The 21,610-nt window shown below is 28.2% G+C and overlaps 2 protein-coding genes across 16 annotated transcripts in view; one reads left to right on the forward strand and one right to left on the reverse strand.

The window, feature by feature from the left end:
- Positions 1–12,448, reverse strand: part of Hgsnat (Heparan-alpha-glucosaminide N-acetyltransferase) — a 37,559-nt gene extending 25,111 nt beyond the window's left edge. For 8 of the 15 annotated variants that reach the window (XM_043045047.3, XM_043045044.3, XM_043045045.3 and 5 more), the window contains exon 1: positions 12,292–12,448. In XM_043045047.3, the coding sequence (XP_042900981.2) occupies positions 12,292–12,361 (70 nt within the window). In that variant the 5' untranslated portion in view covers positions 12,362–12,448. Of the gene's footprint in view, positions 1–1,495; positions 1,690–5,555; positions 5,675–7,153; positions 7,341–12,291 lie in introns of those variants that run through there. The other 7 variants (XM_071187161.2, XM_043045049.3, XM_087152162.1 and 4 more) reach the window with 6 other exon arrangements.
- Positions 12,449–12,620: 172 nt separating this feature from the next.
- rempA (intraflagellar transport protein rempA) lies at positions 12,621–18,898 on the forward strand. Its single transcript, XM_043045040.3, has one exon. The coding sequence runs from the start codon at positions 12,868–12,870 to the stop codon at positions 17,251–17,253; it is 4,386 nt and encodes a 1,461-aa protein (XP_042900974.2). The 5' UTR covers positions 12,621–12,867; the 3' UTR covers positions 17,254–18,898.
- The last annotated feature ends 2,712 nt before the right edge of the window (positions 18,899–21,610 follow it).

Here is a 21,610-nt window from a genome sequence, read left to right on the forward strand (position 1 = left end):
AATCAAACTTTTTTTAAAATTCTTATTAAATTAAGTAACACTACCAAAATATAAATTAATTAATAAGAATTGAATTAAATCCCTTAATTAAAACTGTCAGAATAGCTTCTGCAGGTTTCAGTCCTATTTTTGGAGGTTTAATTTCAAATTTCAAGATAAAGGCGTATCCATTTAAACAAGATAACTTTATGCACATAATAGTAAAGAGCTAATTAATTTGTATATATCACGCATGTGCTAGTTAGCATAATATAACTCTAAAAATCGAAACCTCATCAAATGCTATTTATTAGAGTAAACTATATTCAAAGGTAGTTAATAAAATTATATATATATATATATATATATTGGCGTAAAGAACTTTCCTACGAAGTTATTTGTAAATTAATAATAAAAATAATGCAATATTGCATGTATAACATAAGTTGCTGGTAAAATACAAATCTAGTAGTGAGCAAGAGTGCTAATAGCAAAAACGTAAAGTGTGGAGGAAAAAAAAAATCACCCTGAATAACTTTTGATCTAATGATTGGATTTTCACGAACTAGGACCCAAACTTAATTATTTGAGAGGATGGCATCAAATATGTTCATTAATTTGTACATACGATATTTTAAGTTACGAAATCAAACACAAAAAGTATACTATTTTCTCTATTTCTATTTCAGAGCATTTTCTCTGAATAAACCTTTTTTATCGGATTATGATTCCTGTCTCCCAAAATATAGGAGGTAGCCAGAATCTGCGAAACATTGTTCCAATAGTTGGGTCAGGAGAGCGGACCAAAGTTTCGATCTTAAGATTACTTTTTACGTAATTCACCAAATCTCGAAAATTTTCATGCGAATTGGAGAAAAAAAATTTCAAGTATTTATAAATTGGTTTATCCAAAGATAATTCCATGCAATAAAGTTAATAATTTTTAATAATTATTTAATTTGATAATAATCGGAAAATTTTTGGATTGTAAGGTGAACAAATTTTTGCATCATTTAAAATAATGAAATTTTATAAGGAAAAAACATAAATTTGAACGAAATCGGTTGAGAAATCTAATCTGACTTTTCTAAAATTCGATTTCTCAGAAACTATTATACTGATTGCGTTCAAATTTTGTATTTTGTATGTGAAAATCCGATCACTAGATCAAAAGTTATTCAGAGTGATTTGATTTTTTTTCTTTTCTTTTGCGCACTGTGTACAATATAATACGTTTTAAGAATTGCAACATTCCTAACTGACTATTTTAGTTAAACATTTATGTATTAACGACCAAACATACCAAACAAAAAATAATTAAATGAACTATGTATTGAAGTTTGGGTCTAATGAAACAAAAGGATACCCCAATTATAGTTTTAAATTAAGAGATAGCTATTTATTTCATAATTTGTTTCAAAATTAGAAAATAAACGAATAAAGTCACAAGATTATAGTTTATTGAAATAATGATTTTTGATTAATAAAAAGAATTAAAATACGTAAATTTTCTTACTACTCGATGATGAAGAGATGACTTTTCCGACAGCAAAGTCTCATTTTGTTAAATTTTAAAAAATGAAAAAGAATTGAAATTTTAGAAAATATTTTATAACAGATTTTCATATACACACAATTACATTTAAACAAACTACAAGCATCGAAATAATTTCTTCTCAAATAAAGACGGATGAATCCAGCTTCAAATGAGCAACAAATAGAAAGGTTGTCAATAGCAACGTCTTAAAGTTGATACGCCCTCTTCTTGGAAATCTTTCTGAAGAACTAAACATAAGAGGGATCATCGAATTTCCGGTAAATTGATATTTCTTATGAAAGTGATTTAACCATTTTAAATTATAAGTTTGAATATAAATATAAATTAATTTTTTTTTCTTAAAGAAAAAAAAAAGATGACATTTCAAAAGTAGGGAAGTAATGCAAAATTTTAACTTACCCTTTTACCATTAATATTTATCTAATTAATTTTTTAACAACTAAAAACGGAGTTTTTTAAAATCTCGAGAAAATATAATTAGTTTTCTGGCCATTTATAATAAGATGCAAATCACTATTTTACTAAATAAAAAATGCACAATAAACACAAAAAGCAGTTTTTGTTTTGTTTTTGTGTACATTTTGTTTTGTAAATAAAACACTAAGTGATGCAAGTTGTACAATGCATTTAATTATTTTCCATGTAAAAATAAATAAGTCCATTGTGCAAACGCTCTCAAAAGAGCCATGTAAAGAGAGAAGAAATACTGACTTCAAAACTACGAATAATAAAACTTACAAACTAAATCCTATTTGCGTTTACAAATTACTTTTAAAAAAAATTATGTATGCTTTTAACATTAAAGTTTTGTTAAAATTACAAGTTTATGGAGGAAAAAAATACTACACCTCTTTCAATAAAGAAAAACAGCATGAGAACTTATAAACGAAAATCAATTTAAGAATCTGATCTATATCTGCCAACCCCAGTTTTTTAAAATGCAAGGTGAAGAGCCCAATTTTCAAGAGAAAATATTTTGTGAGGGATCTGTCAACGTAACTAAATTTATCAACAAAAAAAAAGGTTATTTTTACTATTAAAAGGTTGGAAATTCGAGCTTTTTTATCTCTTCAGGTAAAAAAAAAAAAAAACACTTCTAAGAAAACTAATAATACTTCTTCAGAGTTTCAGAGTAGAGTTTAAAACTCTTCAGAGCAGAGTTTAAATTCATAAGTTTATAAAATTAAAACATCAAGTTTAAATTGTGCATGGATCGGCTGTTCATTGTCGATTGTACAAAATGTTCAGTTCACATTCTCAAAAATCACAAATTGCTTAAAATCTGAATGATATTTTTATTTATTTATTGATTGGGTACTTTTATAACGAGGTGAAAACAAAATTGGAAACCGAGCCTGGCATATTATTTTAATCCAATTCATTAGCAAGTGCAGATAGCAAGTGCAGATAGCAAGTGCAGATACAAATATTGCTCCATTTTATTTCCTTCCTTCCTGGACAAGCATTACGTTGACATAAAATTTGATAAGGAATATAACACAATATTTGGATAAGAAATAGTAAATAAAGAAATCAATATGTATGTGTTTATATATATAACAAAGTATTACTACACGTTTAAACATTAAGGTTTCTTATAAAAAAAAAAGTACTATTTCAAATTATTCTCTCAAAATTCTAACAATTAAAATACGAACATAAAGGACCCCAAACAAATCTTATGGAAATTAATACCTTGCCAAATTAACTGAAAATTTAATATGTTGTAGTTCAAAACATTCTGATCAAAAGTTCAATGACAATAGCATTAACCAAGGAATTTTTTAATTTTATTTTATAACCGTCGCTGAGCAGTTTTTAGAACTAAATTTTTTGGGTGTACGACTACTAATATTCAACTCCGTAACCTTGTAATTTTCAATCGGTGCAAGCCGGATGCGGCATTCGTATCGATCAGCCATCGCCGGGATTCGAACCCGGTTCATATCATTGGAGGCAAACGCTCTATCCCCTGAGCCATCAAGGCTCAATAATTGTAGTTTTTATAATGACATAAAGAACTTATCTGCAATTATGGTTTGAAAAAACTTCGAATAAACACTGTATTTTTTTGTAAAGAATTTTGGTCGAGTCCTTTAACTGTTCGCGCCCAAGGACAATTATCCTCCCCCCCCCTTCTGAGATCGTCCTCGATTACATTACCGAAATTCTAGTATTTATAAATTCTCCATAGAGTTAACAAGTGCACTCGGTTTTACTATACAAGTGGGGTTTGACTTCGTTTAGGAAAAAAAAATCATTAATAAAAAAAAAACATATATAAAAAAGTAGCACATCTATAACTTTTCGAGAAAGATATACTGTACACAACTAAACAAAGAATATCTTGGCTAAATCACACAGTTTCTAGGTCGAACAGTTTAGCTCCAACAAGTCTTGTTCGAATCTTTAGCTACCCATTCTCAATCTTTAGCTACCTCATCTTCCCCTAACAGGTAATTCAAAAACAGCATCTTTTTCTCCGAAAGAAATTAGAATTTAGTTTACTAAGGTTCGCATAAACCAGAAGCTCAAATAAAGAGCTCAAATAAATCTTATTAGGCTAAATTAAGCCTTACCTATTGAAACGCAGTGCTATAAGCGAAAGCAGAGAGCACTTTACTATATTCAATACATAATAAAATTAGCAATATATAACTTGTTTTTAAAATTTGTTTTAAGTTATAAGTGCAAAATTATGTTAAAATTTATTTTAAAAAAATTCCTCAGTATTTAAAAAAGTTAGTAAAAAAATGAAGGAAATAATACCAGGACAGTTATTCGTATAGGAAACTTAGGAAGAGGAATGAAATACGCATTGTTTACTTAAAAATGAATTAAAAAGAAAACTATTATAGCAATATATTTAATTACTTACCGACGATCTAAAAATAATGCAAGGATGTATATTAGCGCTAAACTAAAGAAAAAAAGATTAAAAACAAACGTTCGTAAAGTTCATAATAACAATAAATGTGTGAAAGGATTGAGATTGAAAACGTAATAAAGGGAGAAAAAAAGTTGAGAAAGTGACCTACATCATTTAAATGTTGCCAGAACAAGTTTAGAATTGCTCACGGCAAATTTACGAAATAGACACAAAAAAGATATTTAAATGAGCAGTGACAATATTTTCGATTGATTTGATTGCTTTATAACTTAATATGCTCGTCCCCAAATCAAATTATAATTATTTTAACTAACTTCATTATATCGTACGTTTTAAGAGGAAGCACTATTATATCAGTGTTTCTCTAATCTCCCCTCCCCCCTTCACTAATTGCAATTCGAAAACAAACAACGGAACTAACTAAAATCATACTATTTTGTATAATTCTTAACTATATTCGTAAAATTTAATTTTATTGCGAGACATTATAGTATGAAATCAGTCCATAAGCAAAAAAAATTTCCAAATTGGTATTTGTCTATTTATCAGGTTAGATATTCATCAAATTTTACGCAATATTTACAATAACATTAAAAATCGAGAAGAAAATAAATGAATGTTAAATGTTCGTATAATCTATATTCGTATAATTAAATTTTATTGCGAGATATAATTAAAAAAAAAATCAGTCTTTAAGCTATTAAAATATATTTATCAGGTTAGATATTTACCGAATTTTACACAATATTTACAATGATATTAAAAAACGGGAAGAAAATAAATTAATGTTATATGTTCGTATAATTTTATTTTATTGCAAGATATAATAAAATAAAATCAGTCAATAAGCAATTAAAACATATTTATTAGGTTAGATATTCACAATTTTACACAATACTTACAATGACATTAAAAAAAAAAAAAAAAAAAAAAAAACGAGAAGAAAATAAATTAATGTTATATGATAAATTCTTTACATCAATTAAATAACTTTGTCTGAAGAAGTAATTCCAGGATAAATGTTTTTTAAAATAAAATAAGTATGAGTTATTAATCAAAAACAAACGAAAAACGTATACATATTCTATAAAATGTTTCAATGAGTAATAAATAATAATAATGATAAACCTTATGCGCTATCAACATCCATAAACAAACAAGCAAAATCCTATGTCAAACTTGTGGATAACATTAATGCACATGACAGAAAGAAACTTGCAGAATGTATCTATCATAATTTCATTTACATAGATAACTCTCATTATTATCCGTATAAGATATCACTGATACAGATAAATCTAATGTAAACAGATAAATATATCGATTGCTCATATAGATAAATAATTTTTGGTCAGAGGCAGTATTGGATATATAACTTTCAGCAATAAAATATAAATTTTAAAAAAAAGGTAATTTATCAGGGTGCGTAGCCAAATTTTGCAACAAAAAATAAGCACCTTTTAAGCACTTAAAAATATTTTAAAGCACTATATACATGAACAAAATGTAAAATAATTTTCAAAACATGATCATGATAAAAAAACTAGTTTCTGACAAAGAACTCTTTTTCTTGATTATATTAGCCACCATAAAGAGATCGAAAGATTTTTCGGTTCGATTTCAGAGGGTGGAAAATGAAGCGTGAATTTGAGAATATCTTGCAGAATGCAGCTGAGTTGCACATGAGAGTGCAAGAATCTCACCGAACGCAGCTCAGTATACGTACGTGCGGACAAGCAATTGCTTCATCAAACATGTAACATGGTTGGCGCTTTCATACGCTACAAACGGAAATGCATTGTGTTTGAATGAATTATGAAAACGTTGAATAGTACCTACGATATGAAAACCATGCTTTTGCATAATACTTGGTGAAAATCGATATGGTAAAGGAAAAAAAAAAATCTCATTTTCGAAAAAGGAAAATTAAACACTTTTCAAAAACCCCCAATAAAAAAAAGCACCTTTAAGGGTTTTTAAAAAAGAAAATCGAAAATAAGCACCTTTACGCACTTTTCAAAAACTCTAGGCACCATGTTTATATTGCATAATAAATTCAAATTTACACTATAACTAAAACAATACGGATTGAGTACTTTTAAGGAGGCAGATTCATTAATTTCCGCATCCATTCAATTTTAAAACTAACTCAGAAGAAAAGGACATTTTCAAATAGAGTATTGGGGCGTTTACCTTTAGTGAAGCTAAGTTTTGAGAAAACTTTTATTGGTTAAAATCAGACGACAATTAAACTGCAATTCATAATTAAATTCAACAAAATTCGGAATAAATAAAATTAATCAGCAAATAAATAGAGCAAATTAGTGAGAAGTGTGAGTAACGTTTTTTTCCCGTTTGTAATTTATTGGCGTTCCTTAAATAACCTCAAAACACATTAAACTTCAATGATATGCATGAGAAATCGCACGATCGAAACACTTCTAAATTTACAAACTGATTCTCTAAGTAATTTTTGAGATATATCAAAAAATAAATTAGTATCGGTGTGCTTGCATTACTTTATCCAAACCCAGTCGGGAGATGACGCACTTGACAGAACTATAAGATCTGATCCAAATAAAACCTAAATATGACAGGTTTTATTTATTATTTTTTTTAAGGAAAACAGCAGAACAGAATCCATCTCCATTAATTTTGTCCTGAAGTTTTATTAAAACGCCCCTCTGTGCAACTAAAATAAAGCAGATAAAATTTCATGACATTACCTGGGATGTCAGAGGTATTTGCTCAATTTGCAAAATAAAATAAAAAGGGCCTCCTTTAATTCAATGCGAAAATTATTTCAACGAAATAACATCAAAGCTTTTAATGCATGGGCGGTATAGAGACCAAAGGGGCATCCCTAACTTTGATATAGATATGTATTTCTCCTACAACAGTCAGCATTTAAAAGAAAGCTTATCAGCCGCGAGTTTCAGAACAGTCCAATTAATTTAGTATTGTTATGAATGCTTTTAAATGGAGCCGAACTAAAAAATAAAATTGATACATTTATTAATGAGTCGGTATTATCAATTAAGATAAATATCGGAAAGTAATTCTAGAAATTTAATACTGATAACACTAAAAAAAAAATCGATGATAAAATTCCAGATAAATAAAATTTATCTCTGGTAAAAAAAAAAAAAAATTCAGTTCAGTATATTCTGCACCCGATTCAAACACAGTCTATTTCGTTGACACAATTTTTCCATTATTCCAAAAAATAATAATAATATAATGCAATTTTGGCATTATATATTATGCTTTTCTTTCATTTTATAATACGGTATAAATTCAAAAAAAAGTAAATTCTTTTAAAATTATATAATGATTTATTTTATTATTAAAAGTTAAAATCCTTAATAACGGATTACATCACTTTTCGTCTAACATTATTGGTTGTTCTTGCATTAAGACACAGGTATGGTTTTAAAATAACTTGTTCCACAAATTTAGATTTTTTAACATGTGCAGTGAGCAAAAAAAAGGACCATTCTAAATAGCTTTTGATTTTTGATCGGATCTTCACATTCCAGGACTTAGTGGCACAAGGGGTGACCTCAAATATACTAATTAATGCAGACGATATTTAAGTTATGATATCAGACACAAAAACGTATTTCCTTTGAATAAACATACAATTTTTTCGACAGATTCGGATTTCTGTACCTCAAAGTATTCGGGGTAGCCGCAATCTGGGAAATATGATCCTCATTGTTTGAACAGAAGAGTGATCCAAAGTTAGAACCCCTTAATGCTAATTTTACTTTTAGCATATTTCGCCACATCTCGAAAACTTTTTAAGCGAATTGAAAAAGTTTTGCACTCAATTACAAAGGTCGATTATCCATAGATAATTCCATGCTAAAAATAACTTTTAATAAATATTTATTATTTTATTTAATAATAGTCGGAAAATAAATTTGAATTGTATAGTATTCATTTTTTCACATCGTTTGAAAAGGAGGTAATTTAACAAGGCTAAATACAAAATTAGAACGAAATTTATAGAATAGTTCTTGAATAGTTCGAAATTTATAGAATAGGGGCCGTTCAAAAAGTACGTACACAAAAATGGAGAAATTTTAACCCCCCCCTTCGTACATTACCGTACATAAGGTCTTACTCCCCCCCCTTAGAGTACGTACATTTTATTAGTCTACCCCCCTTTTTCATAAAAATTAAAATAATTATGTTTTAAATAAAATTAAATATTTACTTAAGGAGGGTGTAGGATAAAGTCAAATTTAAATTTGGTGTATGTTTATAAAGTACGTACTTTGTATAATATCTCCCCCCCCTCCCCATCGTACAAAACCGTACATAATAGCAAATCCCCTCCCCCCCTTCGGGATGTACGTACTTTTTGAACGGCCCCATATTTCTTTTTCAAAATTCGATTTCTCAGGAATCTGAGCTCTGTATTGGAACTATATAAATTTGGACCAACCAGCAAAAATAAAAAAAAATAAGTTTTTAAAACTAACTAGATTTAATTAATTTAAAAATGTGTTTTTTAGGAAAAAGGGAAATATCAATCATTTGAATATAGGGAATAAAATAGGGCTTTTTGTATCTTTACGAAAATACATTTGCATAGGCTTAATAATTTAACAGACTCTTAACTTTTCCATATATAAGATGCTGATTGTTTTTTTTATATATATTCTTAAAATAAAGATAATTATTTAATGAAAAAAATTGCTGTTATTATCACTTTAATGACGCTACTCTTTTTGAGAAACTAAACTGTTGTAATGGTTGGTTTAAACTACATGTAATAGCCTTAATATTATCTTATTGCCATTTCACTTTGATTATAAGAAACAAATATAATATATAAATAAAGGACACTCTATGAACCCTGTTTAAAAACAGTATACCAATCTTTTTCAAGCATAATTTATAACTACAAAAATATGTTTATAGCAGTGATATAAAAGTGAAACAAATATAATGTAAGTATTGTAAAAGAGTTATAAAATAAAATATTATTTAATCTAATTCTCTTTTCTTTTTAAAAAAAAGGGAAGAAAATGGCAATTTGAAAGAAGAAAAAAAGAAAGGATACAGGAGACAGATTACAAAATTTTGTACCAGAGATGATGTGGAAGGGTGTTCCATAACTCGAAAAAAGTTTGATAAATATTAAATAAATATAACTTAAAAATACAAAACAAGCATGTTTATACAAAATAAAAATTCATTTTTTTCGCACTTTGTAAATAAAAGAATAATTGAAAGCTATTCTTAAAGTATTAAAATATAATAGTAAAAAATTGTGAGTGATTGATATAGCTGTGACTTGAAAGTAAAAAAAAAAAAAAAAAAAAAAAAAAAAAAACAATGTCAACAATGAACGATATGTTCTTTAATCTAACTATTTAAAAGAAAAGAAAAAAATCAAACTTTTAAACTTTTACAAGTGATTAAACTCGAAATCTATCTATTGATGAATAAAAAGAAAATTCTTGGTAGTTGACACTATTAGCTGAAACAATGTGTATATACCTAATATACACAATATTCTAGCAATTATTTTTCAGGAAACTTAAAAAATTATATTCTAATAACATTCAAAATTTTAACATTTATTGACTTTCTCTTAAGACTCAGATTAATTTTAAGAATAATTAACGAGCATTTAATTATACAATATTCACTTTTTTTGCTTCCAAAAATCAATGTGCATATTAAATGTTTTGTCATTAAAACAGTAATAATAAAAACTGCAAAATATTATAAATTCTAATTTATAACCTTATAAGGGAGGAGAGCAAATGTTTCTCTCAATCTACACATACAGAAATGCCAACTTTCGTTGCTTCATGGGATTTTTTATTCCTAGTGTAAGCAATATTTATGTTTCAATGTTAGATTCTTGGTTTAAGTAAATTTCAAAACAAAATTACTTTTCCCACCACTACCTATATATAATTCAAAAGTTCAGTGAGACACTATTTCGTTCTAGTTATCTCGTGGTAAGCATTTTTAACTTTACACCAAAATTATCTAAAATTTTGCAGTTTTGGTTTTTAACTCTCAACCATTTAATAACATATTTTGGAGAAAATGGAACAGTAGGCATCTCTGCATTTGATCCCTATTTCTCGAAAATATATCGATCACACATAACGTGAAATAATAATTTAAATATAATGCATTTATTTAAATATTTAGAAAATGATTACTTACGATCCCCCCAAAAAATCCTTGCAGTACATGCTGTTCATTTAAATAGTTGAATTAACTATAAAAGCCAAGAAGCTGTAACAATTTGATCCATATAGCTTATTAAAAAATCCAAAATAAACTTTGTCTGACCTTCCTGAATTAAATTTTTAAATAACAACTGAAACTAGAAGAATTTTTACATGAGCGTGAGCACCTAATACCTTACACCTGTCTTTATTTCTTCAAAATAGTGGGGTGTATTCATTGTCAAATCATTTCTTTGGTTCAAATTAGCTGTCTAGCAAGGCACCTTCCATTTTAAGTGTTCCACAGTTTTGTGGAGGTGATTCCTACTATGAGTGGGAAAAAATCTCCTTTTGTGGGAGGATTTATAGTAATTTACAACAGGGATTAGATTTGAAATGTATTCAACAGATTCAGAAAACATTTTTCAAAGAGATTTTAACCCCAGATAAAATTGAAGGCATACAAGCATTTTATTGCAGAGTAATTAGTCCAGACTTACTGAGACATCCCATAATCAGTTATTATTAATTCTAACCGATCAATATTAATAATAACCGCTTCTTTTGGTCAAAGTGAGAAATATCACTAAGCATTCACTTTTAACTGGTTATTATTAATAATAATCAATGATTTTTGGTCAGTGTCAAACGGTTTAACGGGTCAAAATTAATAATGTTTTTCGGTCAAAGTGAAAAATAAAAGTGTCAAATAATGACATTGACCAAACGTCATTGGTTATTATTACCTAACAATAACCTATTAATGTGATAAATTTGCTTAAATTATTCACATTAACCAGATTATTTGGTTATTGTTAGCATTGACCGGTTAGTATAAATAATAACTGACTATTCACATTGACTGTAAACTATACATATATTAAAAATTTAAAGAAGAAAAAAAATTATGTTGACAGATTTTGTGCCTTTTTCAAATGATGGGCCTATGACCATTTGCATACTCACCAACCCCTAACTACGCCACAGGTTGTATTAATTTTACACAGTCAATTTTACAAAAATGCAAATTAAAATGACTTAATAATCGTAATTGTGATACTAAACAGGTTCAAAAATAATCTAACTTAGCACATTTTCACAAGTGAACAGTTAGCACTTTGCTCTGTGACTTAGCACATTTATAAAGTTAGCCATACATTATTTTTAAGAAACACAAAATGTTGACTTTTTTTAATAAAGAGCTAAGTAATTAAAAAGTGAATTATTTATATTTAATAAAAGAGCTATTTTAAAATTCCTTAAAAGCAAAAAATTTAACCATTTAAATAAAGCTAGCCTTGAGTAAAATTTATTTTTTTATTTCACGATTATTATTTTTTTTTAAAACTACGTAAAATTCGAATCAATTTTTCACTGTACCTTCACCATCAGATGTGTTGCAACCAAATTGTTGTTATATCTGATTCTCCTTAAACTTGATAAGACGTTGGTCAGTGTTACCATCAGCAATTTTATAAGTATTTTAATTAAAAGTATTAGTAGTTTATACTGGAACTTAACTGAATCGCTTTGTTAAATAATTATATTACAACAAAAAAGCTCGGTAAAACATTTACTGAAAACCATCATAAGCTATTTATTTACAGAAGTATAACTCTTGTGAACATAAAGACTTAATTAACCATAGTAAAACTTCTTACCTAATAGATACATGAATAAAAAATTTTGAAACCACACCATACTGATGCTGTTTAATAATGAAATCAACATTTTTCATATGACAATGACTTCTAATCAAGCTCCGACCATCCAAGAATTTATTCTTTGTTATGTAAACAAATGAATTGGCGGTCATAGTTTAAAATCGGATTTATAAAGTATGAAAACATTTCTCAAATAGTCCAGTTCTTTTTTAATTTATGCCTTTGATTTAATTTAATACCTTTCTTTTAAAAATTTTATTTTATTTTTCAAAAGTGTTCAATCTCATCTTTTTCTTATAAAAAAAGTTTGGATTTTTGTCACTGTAACCCTGGTTTTTTATGTTTTGACGACCGTTGCTAAGTAAACTATTGATAGTGTGTAATATAAAATTAGACATCAGCGTAGCAAAAAACACATCATATCACCAAAACATTTGCGAATAAAATAGAGAAGTAGAATTTTTTTTTTTTTAATCTTTATTTTAATACATTTTTTTTTAAATCTATCATGCCAGTAAATAAGCTTTAGATTTAATTTTACAGATCAAATAAATTAATTAATTATATAAAATTATGGCTTTATATGTTGATCGAAAAATCGAGGACCCTTTAGTTGGACCACAAAAAACATTGCTAAGTTGGCACAAATGTTTTCCATTGATGGCTTGTGCATCTTATGATGATGGCTCTGGAGGTCTTGTAAGCATTTACAAAGATGACAGTACTATTGTAAGAAACAAAATCACTTCTCGGCTGGGTATACAAGTCACAACTCTAGCGTGGCATCCATCAAAGAAGTGTTTGCTGATTGGTTGGGAAAGCGGAGATTTATCAGTTTGGAGTGAACTTGGTGGCAGAGAAATATATTCTTTCACAAAGCATCATAACAATGTAGTGAGTGTACTAAAATTCAATGAAAGTGGAAAAATTTTCATTACTGGAGACATTGATGGTGGCCTGAATGTGTGGAAATTTGAAATAGGCGGTAGTTTTGAAATTTTACTTTCTAACTCCTTAAAACACCCCATTGTAGATATCGTGTTTCGCAACATTAATACCGACAATAGTGATAGCGAAATTAGCCGACTCGCAAAAGCTGCTGTGGACGGAGACGAGAAGGCATTGAATATGTTTTCAAGTTGGCAAAATGATAACGGATATGAGGGAAAATTACACTTTTTTGCGAGGGAAAATGATTTTGATTTCTTCGTTGGGTGCCAATCAGGAATTGTTTATTACATCAAGAGCAACGGATATTGTGAAGGGGTGTTACAAATGGAAACGTCAATTCGTTACTTAGCTTATTACAGGGAAAAAGACACATTAATTGTAATTTCAAAATCTCTCATTTTAGCACAATTTAGTATAACTCAAGATGGGTCTGTGAATGAGTTAGGGAAAATTAAGATGAGTGGTAAAAGTACAGATGTGGCTATAACATGGGCTGGTGAAGGACTGCTGGCTGTTAGTGCAGGAGAAAGCTCTGTTCATCTATGGAATGTTGAATTTGAAAGAAGTACCACACTTTCTCTGCCTTCATCAGCTCCAACTCAGCATATAACGAGTATTTCGTTCCTAGCAAGTAAGAATATCCTATCAGCTGGTACAAGCCAAGGGTATGTGTTCTCTTGGTATTTAATGTATAAAGAAGACGATAATGATATAATTTGGGAAATTGAAGACATGATGAATGTTACCGGATGTATAAGAAATTTTGAATGGTGTGAAAATCTTGAAGTGATGGGACTTATCACTACAACAGATGTTTACATCATATCAAAGCAAAAAATGTGTTTTGCCTTTGATGATGGTGTTTCAGCAGTTCAGATGTCAGCTAGACAAGTAGCTATTGAACTTGTTTCTCGAGATCTGTCAGTGCATCTATTAACTGAAACTGAAATCAAGGCAGTCTACTTAAGTAAAAACATTGTAGTTCTGAGTTGTAATGACAAATTAATATTTTATGAAGTCAACTTCGATGAGAAAAAAACCATGCATCTAGGGACCTTTGCACCTGCTTCTGATACTGTTCTTTTACATGAACAAAGTGTATACGTTGTAAATGAAAACAAAATAGACGTAAAAACTTTCCAGGGAACATTGAAAGCATATTTCACTTTTACGAAGGAAGAAGGTTACCCGAGTGTGATGGACGCTTCAGGTAACTTTTTTATAGCTGCCTCAAGTGTTGGTGTTATTAAAATTTGGGACATCAGTGGTAGAGAAGCAAAATTAATATTAACATCAGGATTTGCTAAAAATGTATTGAAAGATAAATTGATTGCCTCAGTGAAATGCAATAACAAAGGCAATAAAGTAAGTTTTACAGCTCGCATGAAAACAAAGACAGGATTCATAAATGATTCATCCTTATATGTGTGGGATACGGAGAAAAACGTTATCTCAAGATTTGATTTTGCAACTGGTATAGGATCAAATGAAGAAAATGCTCCCTCAAATGCAAACCAATTTGGATCAGTAGCAAGTGGTCGTTATCCCGTAAATCACGTGTGGGTGAAAGAAGATCCTCGTATGATTATTTGTGAAGCAAAACTGTTACCTCTTCCTCTCAAAAAGAATATAACAGGCAACAGCTTCAGAAAAATTCTAAATAAAAGAAATAGTTTCATGGAAAATGATAAGAAACCTGAATCAATTGTTGCATCATTATACATGACACCTGATAAAGTATTAATAATTCAAGATTATTTTTTTCTTGATGAAGAGCAATCTAATCTATTGGGAATTAAAATTCCTCATTATTTTCTGTTACAGAAATCTAAAGTTGATGAAAACTCTGACGATAATAGTGCAAATGTAAAAGGACACAAATCATTAGTTCAAAGAAAGACCATGCAGAGCTTCATTGGTCTTGAAGATAGTGATAAAGTAACAAAAGAGGCTCTTTTAAATTTCAGCTACTTTTTTTCTGTTGGGTGTTTTGATGAAGCTTTTCTGGCTATAAAATCTATAAAGTCAGAATCAGTCTGGCAGAATATGGCAAAAATGTGTGTCAAAACTAAAAGACTGGATGTTGCAAGGATATGTGTAGGGAAAATGGGACATACTTATGCAGCTAGAGCTTTAAAAAATGCAGAAAATGAACCGGAACTTGAAACTAAAGTTGGTATACTAGCCATACATTTAGAAATGTATCCAGAAGCGGAAGAGCTTTTTAAAAGTTGTGGACGATATGACTGGATCAATAAGCTGTATCAAAGTCGAGGGCAATGGGAAAAAGCTTTAGAGATAGCAGAGAAAAAAGATAGGATACATTTAAGAGATACATTTTATAATTATGCTAATTATTTAGAGAGAGAGGGAGAAATTAATGCAGCAATTAAATATTTTGAAAAGTCTGGTACCCATCATTTTGAAGTCCCTCGCATGTTGTTTGAAGATCAAAGAGCTTTAGAATCCTACGTCCAAAAAAGTAAAGATCCCGAGATTCATAAATGGTGGGCTCAATATTTGGAGAGTATTGATGAAATGGAAACTGCTTTACAATATTACAAAACAGCAGAGGATTATCTTTCCCTTGTTCGGTTATACTGTTATTGTAATAACTTGGAAAAAGCAGCCGAGATAGCGAATGAGACAGGCAACAGAGCGGCTTGCTTTCATCTTGGTAGACAATTTGAAAATCAGGATAATATAAAAGAAGCCATACATTTTTTCACTCAAGCCAGGGCTTTTACAAATGCTATCCGTATTTGCAAAGAAAACAATTTCGAAGAACAACTTATGAATTTAGCTATGATGGCTGGCCCTGAAGAAAAGGCTGATGTGGCTCAGTATTTTCATCAACAAGGTCAACTAACTAATGCTATCTCTTTATATCACAAATCTGGAAATTTAGAATATGCTGTTGAACTTGCTTTTCAAGAGGGTGAGTATGACATGCTACAAAAAATAGCCATGGAACTTCCATCTGATGCTGATCCTCAATTGCTGCAGCGCTGTGCTGAATTTTTTATTCAAAGAGGTAAATTTGATACAGCAGTAAACCTTTACATAATGGCAAAGAAATATGAAGAGGCTTTAAATTTATGTGTCGAAAACAATGTAACAATAAATGAAGAATTGGCAGAGAAATTTACTCTTGAGAAAAACGATGCAGATAAAAAATTGCGGAATTTCATATTGGAAAAAATAGGGGAATCGTGCATGATACAAGAAAATTACCATTTAGCTGCTAAAAAATTTACACAATCGGGTGATAAAATTAAAGCAATGAAAGCTCTTTTAAAATCAGGAGACACAGAAAGAATAATATTCTTTGCAAATGTTTCACGCCAACGAGAAATATATGTAATGGCTGCAAATTATTTGCAATCACTTGAATGGAGAAGTGGAGGTGATATAATAAAACACATAATTACTTTCTATACAAAAGGAAAAGCACTGGATTTGTTGGCAAGTTTTTATGAAGCATATGCCCAAGATGAGATTGATGAATATCAGAATTATGAAAAAGCTCTCGAAGCGCTGACAGAAGCTTACAAGAGTCTCTCCAAATCACCTTCTGCTAGTAATGCTGGTAAGTTAGAAAATATTAAGATGAAAATCGAAATTGTGAAACAATTTGTGGATATTCGGCAGCTGTATGAAAGCAGTCCTGAAGAAGCCATCAAACAATGTAGAGATCTACTCCATAATGAAAATGTAGATGCAGCTATTCGAAAAGGAGATATATATGGATTTTTAATAGAACATTTTTGCTCTCAAGAAAATTATAAAGTTGCTTATTCCATCTTAGAACAAATGCAAAAAACAATGCCAGGAGTTAATTTGCCTTACTATATAAAAGTAGACAATTTAAAAGCTATTTACAAAGCTTTAGATTTGAAACCAAATATTCACGCTAATCTTTTAGATAGTAAGAAAAGTGATGAAAATGAACTTTCAGATAATGAAGAAATCGAAGAAGACTATCAATCAGTTGAAAATAGATTTTAAAATTCTTAAAAATATATTATATGTCTATATTCAGCATATATATTTATTTCACAAAAATTTCAATAGCTGACTTTACCTACACACACGTTGTTTGTTACTCATATTTAATGACTATGTTGCTGTTTAATAGCTGCCATTTAACTGAGTTTTTTGTAAAAAATAACTAACTGCTAATTTTCATAATTATTTATTTATTTTTTTTTGTAATATCAATTCATTTAAATAATTGTATGAAATATTTTAATAGAATGTGAGAAGCAATTACAAAAAAGAAAGTATGAGTGTGTCATTATAAAGAATCATTTAAAAAATCTATATAGATGCTATTTTTTAACTATAAAAGACTTATTTTTATGGATTTAAAAATGAAAAACCCAAACTTGTCATAAATATGATAAAGAAAAAAATATTTTTTTAAATTAGCTTGAAACAAGTTGAAAAATTTAATTTTACTTTATCTGAACATACTTAAAGTTGATGACTCCATGACAATTATTAAATTTTTACTAAACATGATTTTAGCAAATGTACAGAGTATATTTTCTTATCACTATCACACACACAAATGCATAGATAGTTAAATTGTTTAAGGTTTAGATATATTGAAACAATGAATGTAGAATATTAATTATGTTTTGAGTGCCTTACTGGTTTTCAAAATTTTTAATTTATGTAATTCATATTAAGAAAATACTTAGAATTATACATCAAAATAGTTTCCATTTTGATGAAAGCTTTAAATCAATTAAAGTCAAAATATATATGTACTTAACAATTATACTTAGTTTTACAAATTTTATTTTTGATTTATTTTAGCAATATCTTTGTTTTATATGTTTCATTTTTCAGGAAAATATTAATGGGGTCATGCGTTGGGTCAACCTGTCCCAATATAAAAAATAAAATTATTCTAGTCAACATTTATTTCGAAAACTTAAATAACTTCGAAATTTAAATAAAATATATATCATAATGCTACTTGTTTCATATGAAAAAAGATTTAATTTCTTATTGAATGCTTAGTCGCACAATAACAAACAAAACATTAAAAATATTTTTACATAATAATTGAATTGCTGGAATGAAACACCGAAATTCTAGTCAATATGTTTAAAGTTTTAAAACATATTTTTAAAACTTTATGTGACCTGTTTTTCATATTATCTATTTATTATTCAACTCAGAACTCCAAAAACACACCTAGTCTAGTCAATATACTCCAAATATTTAAAATATGTTTTCACAGTAAATTAATAAAATCAGAGTTCAAAATAAAACTTTAAAATTTATTAATCAATATGCTGTATTGATAAAAATATTGTAGTTTATGATTTAACTTGATGCTTTTGCGGAAATCAGAATTCTAGCCAATATCCTCCAAGTCTAAAAAATATTTTTATGTGATTTATCAGAAAATCAACTTCCTGTAAGAAACACAAAAATTCTAGTCAATATACTCCTAGTATTATAAATATTTTTATCTGGTCTATTAGTCAACCCAATTCTCAAATGAAACATCAATATTCTAGTCAATGTCTAATTTGTATGAATGAAACTATTCAATCTGGAATCCTAAAAGAAGAACAATGTGTAATGTGAAAGAAGTGTTAATTTTTACACTGTTGTTGAATAAATCTTCTTTTTTTCTATCTAGACTCTTAATTACTTTTTAAACCTATAATGTGTCTCAGAGTATCATAAATAAATATTATAATTTGATTCAATCACAATTTGATTATTCATAATTTGATTCATCAATATTCTAGTCAATGTGTAATTTGTATGAATGAAACTATTTATTCTGGAATCCTAAAAGAACTATGTGTGTGTGAAAGAAGTGTTAATTTTTACACTGTCATTGAATAAACCTTTTTTTTTCTATCTAGACTCTTAATTACTTCAAACCTGAAATGTGTCTCAAGAGTATCATAAACAAATATTATAATCTAATTCAATCATAATTTGATTCATCAATATTCTAGTCAATGTGTAATTTGCATGAATGAAACTATTTATTCTGGAATCGTAAAAGAAGAACTATGTGTAATGTGAAAGAAGGGTTAATTTTTACACTGTCATTGAATAAACCTTTTTTTTTCTATCTAGACTCTTAATTACTTTAAACCTGTAATGTGTCTCAAGAGTATCATAAACAAATATTATAATTTGATTCAATCACAATTTGATTATTCATAATTTGATTCATCAATATTCTAGTCAATGTGTAATTTGTATGAGTGAAACTATTTATTCTGGAATCCTAAAAGAACTATGTGTATGTGAAAGAAGTTTTAATTTTTACGCTGTCGTTGAATAAATCTTCTTTTTTTCTATCTAGACTCTTAATTACTTTAAACCTATAATGTGTCTCAGAGTATCATAAATAAATATTACATACTGATTTATTATTTTTTCTTATGCAAATTTTGTTTGAAGAAAACGTAATGGAATAGTAATAAAATTAATGCATTTATATATGTTTAATTATTAATAGCAGATGCTTCCATTGTCATTCAAGAAAAGATCCCAACCCTGAATTCCACAAACTATGATCACAAAATATAATTTATCTAAATCAATTAGCTCTGAAGCCTGCCCAAATGTGGATGTTATAAAGCACAGTAGTGTCTCCAATTCATAACTGGACAATTTTTCACAATTGTTATTGATTTAATCAATTATTTTTTTTAAACCAATTTAGGCAACTAATACTGACTTACATGTGTGTTTGCAATATATCTAAAAGCAATCACCAAATAACTTGTTTAAGTATATTAAGTACTTTATATAAAACATAACTGTTATATATAGTAAAATAATACTTTTACCTTGATTGATAAAATCCAAGATTTTTGACAACCTAATAAATGTGCCCATTCTTTCATCTATTTTGTTTATCATATAATTACTACTTATACTTATATTTTAAGATTAGTTTCTGACTTAAAAGTAAAAAAATTAATTTGAATAATTTTTAAATTTTATGGACACATTTCCTATGCTCTGAAATGAATTTGTTCAAAAAGTTGCCATAATTTGGAACCTTTGATTTTAGTAACAAGACTTCAAATACTTTATCTTATTTTTGTATCTTACTATTTATGTGTGTTGTCCAATGAAATACAACATAAAATATGGTATGGGGGATCTATAAAAATATTTAAAATGATTAGAAATATATTAACATATTTTAGTTTAAATATATCAGAATAGTGTATTAAAAACAGATAGTACAAGACAAAAAATTTTATTGATGTTTAATTTTTTCTCATTTTGTTTAAAAATGGTGAATGAAGTATGAATCTAGTTAAAGTTATAAAGAATTGCTCTTTATTATAGCGCTTATGGAAACTAAACATAGTCTAACTAGGACCATTAATGACCTTTAGAGTGAAAAAGTATTATGATTAAAATTAAAGGAAAAAGAAAAATAATTTTTAAATAAAGTAGAACCCAACAAATCCAAAATATTAGGTAATCTTAACCAATAATAATTCTCGAAAATTATTATGAAAATAATCTTTGTAAAAATACTCATAAAGAGACTATATGAACAAAACAGCTCAGGCATTTAACCAGATTAGTGCGCTTAAACAGGTACTTGATTTGGATGTGAGGATTTCAAATCAGAAATTAGTTTTGTCCGGAAAGAAACAGATTTTTGTCAAAATGATATTTTTTGATTGGCTTTTTTGTCTGAATGTACAAGTTAAAAAAGAATGTATAAGAAAAGAATATAAAAAAGAACCTAAACACTTGTCTACTTTTTTGAAAATAACACTCAAGACAAAAAACATATGGCCTAATGTATTGTCACCCCTTTCCTACTACTCCCTACATAACTGAGAAGTATGGACACTTAATATTCACTCGACTGAATTTTAAAATTTCCTGATTAGAAATAGAATATTTCATTGAATTGCATAAATACTGTTGCTAGTAGAGAGACACAAATTATATAATTGAAATCAATGAAGCTAAAATACCTAACATCCATTAAAAAATTTCATTCAGCAGTGTCTTTGTTCTCCTTTATCATGATTTGTAATCTGTGTAAATACAAATCATGATGAAGCATGTCATGAAAAGTATGACTTACATGTGTGTTTGCAACTTGTTTATCAACTGAATAAAACTTGCATAATGAGAAAGCTTAGGAAATAATAGAGTGTATTCTTTACTTTATTACACTTAAAAAAACTATCATTAAAATTCTAATGCATCACCACATAGCACTGTTGAAACAAAATGTACGACTATGTGGACAAAATGTGCATACAATTACAATCAGAGTCTTTGGTATTTCAAACGAGTAACAGTCCCAAATGGACCAGATTAACTAGGTTACTGTACATTT

Source organism: Parasteatoda tepidariorum, chromosome 9 (genome assembly GCF_982258835.1).
Source record: "Parasteatoda tepidariorum strain Cologne lab strain chromosome 9, Ptep-v5.0, whole genome shotgun sequence".
Taxonomy (NCBI): Eukaryota; Metazoa; Arthropoda; class Arachnida; order Araneae; family Theridiidae; genus Parasteatoda; species Parasteatoda tepidariorum.

What these genes read in the sequence shown, in the direction of transcription:
- rempA (XM_043045040.3), top strand. Translation starts at nt 12,868, where the DNA reads ATGGCTTTATATGTTGATCGAAAAATCGAGGACCCTTTAGTTGGACCA.